The 11908-nt window shown below is 38.2% G+C and overlaps 1 protein-coding gene across 3 annotated transcripts in view; it reads left to right on the top strand.

Moving 5' to 3' along the window:
- The window catches only part of LOC122716360, an 18628-nt gene extending 7117 nt beyond the window's left edge, over positions 1-11511 (top strand). The window contains exons 1-12 of one of the 3 annotated variants that reach the window (XM_043939366.1): positions 351-422; positions 1857-1938; positions 2071-2340; positions 7010-7276; positions 7919-8257; positions 8675-8791; positions 8905-9080; positions 9179-9467; positions 9533-9614; positions 9701-9845; positions 9922-10111; positions 10198-11511. In XM_043939366.1, the coding sequence (XP_043795301.1) occupies positions 1857-1938; positions 2071-2340; positions 7010-7276; positions 7919-8257; positions 8675-8791; positions 8905-9080; positions 9179-9467; positions 9533-9614; positions 9701-9845; positions 9922-10111; positions 10198-10349 (2109 nt within the window). In that variant the 5' untranslated portion in view covers positions 351-422 and the 3' untranslated portion in view covers positions 10350-11511. Of the gene's footprint in view, positions 1-350; positions 423-1856; positions 1939-2070; positions 2341-7009; positions 7277-7918; positions 8258-8674; positions 8792-8904; positions 9081-9178; positions 9468-9532; positions 9615-9700; positions 9846-9921; positions 10112-10197 lie in introns of those variants that run through there. The other 2 variants (XM_043939367.1, XM_043939365.1) reach the window with 2 other exon arrangements.
- Positions 11512-11908: the final 397 nt, after the last annotated feature.

The following is an 11908-nucleotide window of genomic DNA, read 5'->3' as shown; positions in this document are numbered from 1 at the left end:
CTCTCTCTCTCTCTCTCTCTCTCTCTCTCTCTCTCTCTCTCTCTCTCTCTCTCTCTCTCCGTCATTTACTTGCTGCCGCGATTACCCTGAAGGCATGCGAGTCTCGAGGCGCGTAGCAACGCACCACGCGTAATGGATTTGGATTTTAGCCACGATGACGCAACGCGAATGAGAAACGCGTGCAATCAAAGCGCAAGATAAGCACGACGACCTAAACCACAGGTGAACGAACGCTACCTGCGCGTCTTATTCCAGCACGATCGAAGGAAGAAGACGGTCGATTTTGGAAGAATCCGTTCTGGAGAACAAAAAGAAAAAAAATGAATCGGCCAAGATAACGATCAGAGAATTTACGCGGATCATTCCGATGGAGGAAGAAGAAACTAGAGAACGAAATAGCGAGCCTTACACGGCAGTTCGCTGTAAGTATCGCTTGGATCGCTCAATCGGCTTTTGAGTAAAAACGAGGGATAGGGAAAGGGGGTCTATGGAGAATGAGAAAGAGAGAGAGAGGGAGAGAGAGAAGGATGATACCGCGGCGAGACGTGGAAAGAAGCTGGGTGGATGCACCGTGGAGAAGAAAATAGAGAGAGAGAGAGAGAGAAAGGTAGAAAGGGAGCAAAAAGCGAGGGAAAGAAGAAATCCAGGAAGTAGCCGGTTGGTGAAACACGAGCAAAAGGTGGACGGGAAGCCGGTGACTTGCGTGCTTCCAGGTTGCACGGGCGAATTACTCGACCGCGCCGGTAATCTCGAACGACTTCCTCGACGAGAGCTTGTGGATCTTTTAACGCTTTTATGAAAGGATAGAGGACCCCGTTCGGCGAGCGTTTATCGAGTTGGAACGATTTATTCTACGGAGGGATTGATTTACGTACACCGTGTTGTAAAACGAGTTGTCGCGGGATCGTCGTCCGTCCCTTTAATTTATACCGTCGTGTTTCGCGGGTGTAAAGGGTGTTCCGATCGCGAAAGATCGTGGGATACGGATAACGAATTAATGCTCGAGCGACCGATTGACAGGGAAACTAGAACTAGTTTTGTTTAGATTTGTAACGCAATTATCTCGTAGTTCTTGTTTGTTAAATTTTCGAATAATGGTCAATCTCGTTTTGATTGACTATTTTTTAATAAGGAATTCTTTTTTAATAAATGATTATTAATGGATTAATCGATTATTGATTACTTTTTTATAAAGATCTTGTAGCAACAAATTGTTACAAGTTTTTAAAAAGTGAATTTCAATTTTATAAAATTAAGGTATTAATATTTATTAAATAGATAAATTTTTTCAGAAATTTTTTTATATGGCCAGATCAAAAGAAACTTATAATTATGTAAAAATTTTAACACATTTTATTCAAAAAATGTTTATATATTATTAGTAAATTTTTAAAAAATAATTAATAATTATTCTTTAATGAGTTAGGATTAATTGCCCAAAAGGTAAAACACGAAAATTCCAACTTTGGTAGATTCCTGTTTTACTAACAGAGGCGTGTGAAACTAGAAAGCGCGAAAATTTGATTTACTCGTCATAATCACTAACTCTTCTTAATTAATTTTTAAAAGATTCTATGACATTTTCCAACTTTTATATTTGTTTACATCTATTTATTTATTGTTTCAATTAATGCTTTATTACACAATAATAATATTTTATAATGTTTTTATCGAAAAAATAAAAATCATATCTGTTAAAAAAATCAATTTTATTCATTAGATATTACAAATTACATCTATTTTACAAATTACAATCTCTCATAAATATATTTAAAAAACTGGACTAAGGAATAAAAGAGCAAAAAACACGTAAAATCCTTCCTTTCTAACCCTTTTATCCATTGCTTTCGTTCCAGATGGGCTCGTCCGCGATAGGAACGACTTTGATCACCGGTTTCACATTGTTGGCTTTCGTCACCGCCTCTCGTGCTGCCCTGGGTAAGTACACATCTTACATCGTATCGAAAACACGATTCGAGTGCGAGACGCTGCAAGCGTCTTCGTAAACACTTCTTCCTTGTTTTCTCCTTTTTCTTTTTCCTTCTTCCTTCAAATGGAACCGCTTTCCAGCTAGGACAGCGTTCGAGAAGCTGACAGACTACGATTACCGCGGAACGACGTACTACAGCGTGAGGAACCTGTCCCTGTACGAGTGTCAGGGCTGGTGCCGCGAGGAGGCCGAGTGTCAGGCGGCTGCGTTCTCGTTCGTCGTAAATCCTTTGGCGCCGATGCAGGACACCCTGTGCCAGCTGCAGAACGAGACGGCGGCGACGAATCCCGCGGCACAACCGCAAAGAGCCGCCAACATGTACTACATGACTAAGCTTCAGATCAGATCAGGTGAGGGCAGAAACCCGACTCTTCGCTTCCACTCAGCTTTCGAAACTTTGTAGCTTTCGATCGTTGCGACGTTGCCCGCACCTGCAACGAAAGATTCGACCTTGAGAGCCTTTAAACCCTTCGACATAATCGAGCCACCAGCACGAGTCGGTTAATGAATGGTAATACCCGCCACACCCCCTTGGCTGGTCTTCCCTTTCACCCGAGCGGTAAACCATTTCGAGATGTGGCCGGCAAAGGAACAAAGGGGGATAAGAGAAGGACGAGGACGTCGAAGAAAAATCCCGCAATATAAGTATTGGCGAAGGAAGGGAAGGAGAGAGAGAGAGACGAGACGCGATAATCCGGGTTTAAAAGCTAGTGGCGAAGTCGTTTGGGGACAGGTAGATGTGCAAATAAACCTGGAAGCCGGTAGTTGTTGGCTCGAGTGGATAGTTGCTTGAACAGACTGTACTGAAACCGAATGTAACACATTGCGAAACAATGGTAAAATGTTTAGTATTATTTTTTTCTAAATTCTGTGTATATGTGTGTGTGTGTGTGTTCTCTGGTAGTACTCGATGAATAGAAAGGAAATGCAATTTGAATTTTGAATCTATTGGTTAAAAAAGATTATTTAAAATTGGATATCTTTAACCAGATCGTGTGGATTAGAATTTTTTTTTTTTTTTTTTTTGATTACAAATGAAATATATTGCTGTATATAGAATTATGTAAATTTCTGTTATGCTATATATGATAAATTTAGAAATTCATTGGAGTTAAAGTGGAATCATTTTCTCAATTGTAATCGTATCTTTTATTAATTTTGATATTAAATCAAAAAATACCAAATATTAAAAATAATTATAATTACTTTCGAAGACGCAAACAAAATTCTAATTCTTTTTTAAATTCTACGAGTTAATGTTAATGATTCCAGATACTTTGAACGACAATATATATCGATTAAATAAGTGTTAAAACGGTATACTTGTAACTCAAAACCATTTTATCTTCCAATTTATCAAGTAGTACCAGAAAAAGAAATTTTCTTAAAAATACGATTTCTAAAATTTAACAAAAGCGATATATTAAACCTTTCTTCTTCGAGCAGACTCGAATTGTAATTCATATCTCCAAAATATCTCTTAAAAATTGAAAGTGAGACTTTATTGAAAATCGGTAAAGATAAAAAGAACGGAAGAAGGGAATATTTAAAATTTTCTAAATATTTAAAATGCGCCATTCAATCGAGTTCAAGTGAGGAACTGCCGAAGGCCCTAGGCATACAATACACAAAAGGCACATCCTCGGTTGGTGCAAGCGGCAAGAACGTTTTGCCAAAGAAGGGGAACCGGATGGTGGCAAACAATGAGAGATCTACTGGTACTCTTCGGGTGGTGTGAAGGATGCTTTAAGTACGGTCTCCCTTGTAAACAGGTACCTGCAGCCCAAGGTGTCGAAAAGATCCCAAGGGGGTCTAAGAAACTCCTAATATTGGTTTAACGAGCCTGCTGGTACCTTCGATCCTTCCAACTATCTCGGCGCGGCGGTCGTAAAACACTCTGTGACGGAGTGGACACTTTTCGGGGGACGTTCGCAGACCGTGCACAGGTTATGCGCTCGAACGACAATGGAAAATTTCGAGAAAGGCTCTCCGTTTCCTCGAAAACACCGATTACTTTCCATTATCGGACGATCGATCGAGCCTTGCCACAGTATTTTAATTTACGATGTTGGATAGATAGGAGAACGGGATAATTCAAGTTTTACTCGGTTATCTTTCGTTAAAGATCTTGTATTATCAAATGGTATCGTGCTAATTGCTCCTTGATTCAATGCTTCTTTGAACGGGTGAAGGGGAAGCACTTAAGACTTTGGAACGAAAGGGAAATTTATTCTTGCTTCGACGATTTTAAAGAAAATTTTAAATAATATATAATATATAATATAATATATAAAATAATATATAAAAATAATATATAATATAATATATAATATATAAAAATATAATATAATATATTAAAAAAGACTAGTAATTTTCGAGTTGACAAATATTTTAATCCTTTGACGTTGTAAATTAATACTCTTTGAGCAAAAGACAAGATTGAAATCATTCTTAAAAAAAAAAAAAAAAAATTTTTATCTACATCCAGCTTGCGTTATTAGAATTTTCTGAACGCGCAATGACTCAAAAAACTGTGAAAAACGGATCCCTGGATCCCCTGTTCCCTCGAGATCCCCGTTTATTAGGAACGACGCGTTTTTCAGCTGGCACTTCCGTTCGAAATCCTTCCTCTCTTAAAATAACCGGGAACAGACGAAACAGAGTCGTCCCCCACAGTCATCGAGGCCTCGACACGTTAAGAATTTGCAGAGACGATGGGTAAATCGCGCGTCATCATTTGGCTCGTGCAAAATTTTACGCAACCGAGCACCGTTTAATTTGAGAAAATTAAAACAGCCCACAACGATTAATATTAACGGATTCGCGTGAGTCACGCAGATAACAGAGTTCAACGCCGGTTCATCGTGCGTTCCAAAATATTTCCAGGGGAAATCGCGAGTATTCTCCTCCTCCAACGTCGGAGGAGAGCGATTCAAGATGCACGAAAATAGTTAAGAGAAGTTGAGCGTATTTTTAAAAAGTTCCAACTGCGGTATTCGGTTGGAATTTCATTTAGTGCGTTTAATATCTTTTCACGGGGAAATTTTTTTACGTTATTTATATTGGAGGATAATGATAAAAATATAATCTAAAATTGCAGAAGATCCCATTCTTGCGTTATATAGTTGCCATGGAAACAAATCGTGATCTTTTTTTTTTCTTTATCTTTTAGTTCCTATTTTTTTATGTGTTAATATATTGATAATGTTATATCATATTGATGGTGATATCTTATATTTTTTCTTAATTTCCTAATAACAGAGTAGAGCGATTTTCAAATTAATTCCACGTTTCTCTTTACCTTTTTCTTTTTTTTTTTTTTTCAAACACTGATAAACAACTTGTTATTTTCATCAAATTAATAGTATCATGTATCTACCATATATTCATAGATAACGTATCTAAATTCTAAATGCATATAAACAGAAAATATTCAATATCGTAATTGCGAATAATTATCGAATTAACCGGTTATTCTTTTATCTAGCTAATTGTAAGCTTTTAATGTCACAATAGATTAACAGTAAGAGAGCCCATTGCATAAACATTTAAGAAATGCAAAAATCAATCTATATATATATATACACATACTTACAATTAAATTCCTATTCCTAATAAAACAGCTAAATCAATTAATCTTTATTAAATTAAAAACCAATTTCAATCGTTTCTACCCTAATATCATAAAGTAATTTTTTCCTTAGAAAAAAAAAAAAAAAAAAAAGAAAAAAAAAGGATTAAAACTTCGAAAAAAAAAATCGATTCAGGAATTCGCGCGGTCGCAGGTGAATCATGAGGAGTCATCACGCGTCGGTTCGTTGGCACGATATCGCCGGTCGACATTAGCGCCGGTTTCGAGGGCGGAACAAAAGTAATTGGAACGGTGTTTGGCGCGGTGTCCGCCTCGAAAACGTATATTACGCGTATTCTCGTTCTTCGCGTCACGAGAAGCGCGGCGGGATCACGCTTGTGCCAAGTCACATGTGATCCCGACCCGTGATTTCGGCATCATCATCATCATCGACGAAGCCTCGACCCGTGCTCGTCTCGCGGCCGTCACGCTCGCGTGATCCGAGAAATTCGCCACATTTCCTCGATATATCAAACGGATATAGCATAACTTAATTTCCTCGATCCATCCCTTCATGCGGCGCATTCTTCTGCGTTTTTTCTTTTTTTTTTTTTTTTTCACGCATTACAATTGGAAATATGTAGGGGAGTGGTAGGGGAATTGTAATTATCTTGGCAGACTGAGCGTTGTTTGGGGGTGACTTTGGGATGACCTTGACCTTTTTAAGACGATAAATTATTTCGGATCACAGAGAATTTTAGAGATCTTTTTGTTTCGCTTTTCCCTTTTTTTATATCGATGAGTTATAGTGATGAGTTGGAAATGTAGAATTTGAAACTTTTACGAATATATTTCTAAAAGTCTTAATAATAATAATTGTTATTTTTAAAAAAGGAATTAAATTTATTTTTGATAAATTCTATGCAATATGATGGAAGAAATATATAACAATTCGAAAATTTTTTCAACATGAAATGATAAATCCAATCACTGGCACTGATCTAAAAAAAAAAGCAGTGTCTATTTTGCTGGCTTGTTTAGTCAGGCAAATAAAAATAACGCATAAACATGTGAAACATACCAAAGAGGATCGAAAACATTCAGATCTAAAAGTGTTGATGAGGGATACGAAATTAGAAGTAACTAGCGTTCCGATGCTGTATTTAATTCTCTCTCTCTCTCTCTCTCAGTGGCTACAGGTGTCGGTATACGAGGCTCATGTGGCATATTTGAGCGTTACGTAAGAAAATACTCCCTGCTGTCTGCATGTGCTTCGTCAGGTGTGCAAACGTCGCGACTGCGGTCAGGCGTATACACCCACGTGTTCTTCCTCTCTATAAACAAAAACATTTCACGCATCGTAAAATCATACGAGACGCGAGACTCGTTTTCGAGACGAGTTATTTCAATCGTCATCTCACTAATCGGACGAAAAAATCATTTTTCAGAAAATGTCTGCTTGCGGCCATGGTCCTTCGAACGCGTCCCGAACAAAATGATCCGTGGACTGGACAACGCTTTGATCTACACCTCGACGAAGGAGGCCTGTCTCGCGGCTTGTTTGAACGAACACCGTTTCACCTGTCGTTCCGTCGAATATAATTACGTAACACTGCAGTGTCACTTGAGCGATTCCGATCGAAGAACGACCGGGCAATACGTGCAATTCGTGGATGCCCAGGGTGTCGATTATTTCGAAAATCTGTGTTTGAAAGGTAAAAATAGGCAGGAATATATATATATTGGAGGATAAAGATATTCTTCCTGAGAAGTCTTAGGATAATTATTATTTCTATCTCAGAATATTTCTCTAGTATTTCATTTAAATTGTAAATTTTAATTGTATTTGTAATTTTTAAAGAAATTGTTAATATATAGATTAATATCCAATTTAAGAATTTTGTTCATTTATATGACTTCAATTTATCAGATTTTTAAAAACATTGTATTAAAAACGTGGTCAGAATTGCTGGACAAGTATTCCCTTCTATTAAAAATGATTCAATTTTTTCCCTGCAGCGAATTTTCGCATATATGACGTCATATTATTTCCACTGCTCAGACAGAAGCATGTCATGTGACACGACATTTGGTTTTGGCGGAAATCAGGTCACGTGATGTATTTTTATTTAATTTGTATAATGGCGAGTGGGGATAATGTGACGTCATTTCGTCGCAGGGGGAGAAATGGTAGAATTAGAGGGGATAGTCCCGTTTCCGGTAATATTATAAACAAATATAATGTGTGAAATTATTTACAAAAAGATTGAGAAATGTCCTCGTATGTCCTAAGACTTTGAATGGAGGAATGTGTATAAATAAACATGAAAGTTTACTGAAGAAATCGAAATTTTCAGGAAAAGAGGCATGCAAATCTCAGAGGATCTTCCAGATGCCACGAATCGGAGTGGCCGACGATAAAGTTGCTCAATACGCGGGATTACATTATTACACGGACAAAGAATTGCAAGTTCAAAGCGAGTCCGCGTGTAGACTTGCTTGCGACATCGAGAACGAGTTCCTCTGTAGATCTTTCCTGTATCGTGGCGCTCCTCAAGGATCAGCGTATAATTGCCAGCTGTTCCATCTTGATCATTGGACTCTTCCCGATGGTCCTTCAACTTATCTCAATGCAGAACGACCATTGATTGATAATGGAGAGAGAGTTGGAACATATTTTGAGAATTATTGTGAAAGTGAGGACGGATCTCTTAAATTTTATTTCTCCTTTTGAAATATCTTTTGAGAAACAAATATTAGAATGAAGAAAATGTTTCTATAACAATTGTTCGATATAAGAAATATAATTTCAGAAAATGAACGCGTCATATAAAAATGACGTTCCTTTTTTTAAATAGAATTAATTTCTAATACAGCTTATTTCTTATAAAAATATAATATTAGCTATTTATGCAAAGTAAATGGAAAAACATTAATTTAGAAGATATAAAAGACTTAAGATATATAAAAGAAACGATACTTTGTTATTCATACTTTTCTTATTTTTTATATAATATTTTTCATTTTTCTTTTCTCAAAAAGGCATCTTATTTAAATAAAACAGATGTTATGTACATGTATATGCTATTTGACGTGTCGAATCGGATTTTCAGAAGGTACAGGCCCAGTTGCGGATCCACCAGTTGTCTTTGAAACTACGGAAGACCCTACCATAAATAATCTCACGAGAAACGACATAAATTGCGATAAAACTGGTACCTGCTACGACGGTACGTATGTTTATCATTAGACTTCGCCATTAACTGATCAATAAACGAATAATTTAGAAACCGTTTTCATTAGTGAAATCCTGTCAATAAAGAATCGTAAAATATAATTGCAGTATCGGTTGACTGTAAAGACACCCGAATAGCCGTTCAAGTTCGTACGAATAAGCCTTTTAACGGTCGCATTTACGCCCTTGGCCGCTCTGAAACTTGCAACATCGATGTTATCAATAGCGATCTCTTCAGGCTCGACTTGACCATGAGCGGGCAGGATTGTAACACTCAGAGTGTGGTAAGTGATTGTAATATCATACAGAGTTCACGCTCTGGCAAAATTTATCCGCTCGACTCGTTAAATCCTGTTCAAATCCTCTCTGTTCACTATGGCAGCGTGACGGTTTTCAGACTGGCATCTACTCGAACACGGTCGTCCTCCAGCATCATTCCGTTGTGATGACCAAGGCCGACAAAATTTACAAGGTGAAGTGCACGTACGACATGTCCTCGAAGAACATCACTTTTGGCATGATGCCTATCAGGGACCCGGAAATGATCAGCATCACCAGCGCGCCGGAAGCCCCTCCACCAAGGATACGCATCCTCGACAGCAGATCCAGAGAAGTTGAGACTGTCCGTATAGGAGACAAGCTGACATTCAGAATCGAAATCCCGGAAGACAGTAAGCGTTAGATTTAATATCAAGATGCACGTTTTCATAATATATTGACCATTTCAAATTAATAGCTCCCTATGGAATCTTTGCTCGAAGTTGCGTCGCCATGGCAAAGGACTCGAAGAGTACCTTCCAGATCATTGATGATGAAGGGTTGGGAATTTGTGTATCTCTTAAATATTATTCTAACAATATCGAATCGATAATTGGTTAAATGGATGAATTTTCGAATCTTCCAGATGTCCAGTGGATCCGTCGATCTTCCCAAGCTTCACGCCTGATGGAAACGCGCTTCAATCTGTCTACGAAGCATTCAGATTCACCGAGTCTTATGGTGTTATTTTCCAATGTAACGTCAAGTATTGTCTAGGACCGTGCGAACCGGTAATTGAACAAATTCCAGGTTAATCTGTATTATCATTTCGTCGATGAAAAATATGAGAATGTTGATTGATCACAGGCTGTCTGCGAATGGGGACGAGAATCGGTAGAGTCATGGGGCAAGAGGCGTCGAAGAAGTCTCGCAAACGCTACGGAGGAAAAAGCAGAGGATATGACGTTGTCTCAGGAAATCCTTGTTCTCGATTTTGGTGACGAGAAACAGTCTGACTTCTTGAAGAGTGACGCCAGCATAGACTTCAACGAAGCCGGTAATTACGCGAACTTCAATTACCCAGAACTCGTTATATCGCGAGCAACAAAAAAAAAAAAAAAATATTTCAATTTTATTTCCCAGACAAAACGGTGACCATTGTGGAGCCCTGTCCAACAAAGACCTCGGTATTAATTCTGGGCGTGACGTGTGCCCTGCTTGTCCTCATCTACATTTCCACGATCTTTTGTTACTACATGAAGAAATGGTTGTCACCCCGCAAAATGATGCCCTGAAGATTTCCTGCCGTGGCCCAAGGCTCACCGAGAATCTCTCGGCTGGTGACAAGAGTAGCGACCAGAAAAATTACGGATAAAGTGCAAACTCACCTCGCGTAACGCGTCGTTAGTACGTGTTACTAGACTTGCACGCGATGAACCCGAGAGACACGTGTTTGTGTAGACGCGTGGAAAAATTACGACTTCGCACCGTCATTCTCGATATTACTCACGTTTCGCGCGAAACACTGGTTCCAGGAAGCGGGGAGTCGAGCCGTGCAATAAGCGTCCATTTTTCCGCGCAGACTACATCGTACGTACATTTTCTCAGATATTGCGGTTTCGGATTTATCGCGATGCTTATCATCGGGGACTTATTATTTACTACACATTAGGCGAGAAAACAAGCAATTGAATTAATCGTAATACAGATATCCCTTATCCTCGAAGAATCTCCAAGTGTAATCTTAACGAAGGAAAATTGAATTGAAAGTGAGAAAATAGAGGGTATCCCTAAAAAAAATATGGAGGTGTATCGTTTAGATATCGGGATCTTGCACATGGCGGAAGTCACAAGCCGCTTGTGCAACACTCCGAAAAAAATCTTTCTGATTGACTATGATAAAAGCATACTCATTATAGAACACTTTAAATATAATTTTAAATTTAATTTCGACGATGTGAGCAAGTGACGAGGATCACGAGACTTGCCACTTGTGCAACGCTTCGTAAGGGGGATTAAATTTTACATACATATTGAGGATCGATTTCGTAGACAAGGATAAATATAGGCAAACAACATTGGTTTCAGAATATATTATGGGACTTAAGCTCTACACTTACACATTTTACATCTGACATTCCATTCATTTATACATAATATTTATCGTACATATCGGATCTTTTAGATCGCATGGGTCGAAGATCGCAGGGATCTTGCGTGCAATATTTCGTAGCGAGTCGCGGAACATTGATTTTCTCGAGGACGATGAAACTGTGGTAAAGTAAAATAAATAGAGTGCGAATACGTTTCGGTGTAAAACTCTCGATAATTGCTCTCAAGACTTATTCTATTTTTTATTATATCGAGAGGTTGAAGGTTACTTTCAATGTATTGTTCCACGAAAAAAAATATTCTCGAGAGCAATTGTCGAAAGTTTTATGTGTATCGGAATGGATATTTTCTTTTGGCATCGCCTTCCTCGTATCGAGAAAAAAAAAAAAAAAAAAAAAANAAAAAAAAAAAAAAAAAAACGAAAATGAATCTGATCGTGGCATTTCGTCGATTGGACGAAAAAAAAATTGTTCCCCGATCCGCGATTAACTACGTTCTTTTCTCTAAGAGCAACCAGGGACACCCTGACGACAAACGTTGTAATAAGTACACTTTATTTAAGGACATTTTAGACACTGCTAACTGTCTTATCTCTTAAGGGCTATTTCTGATCGGGTTGCAAGGAGAACGAGGTGGAACGAGCAACTTACTCTCTCCTTCTCTTCATACGCTTTGCATATTAACCTCTGGATGACTTTCCAGGTCGTTGCCGGCGAGATAAATGACCCCTCGATCGACTATC

The sequence above is a fragment of the Apis laboriosa genome, unplaced genomic scaffold (assembly GCF_014066325.1).
Source record: "Apis laboriosa isolate Shangri-la unplaced genomic scaffold, ASM1406632v1 scaffold45_cov149, whole genome shotgun sequence".
NCBI lineage: Eukaryota > Metazoa > Arthropoda > Insecta > Hymenoptera > Apidae > Apis > Apis laboriosa.
Note: the sequence above shows the minus strand (reverse complement) of the source record. Positions and strands in the feature narration are given on the sequence as shown.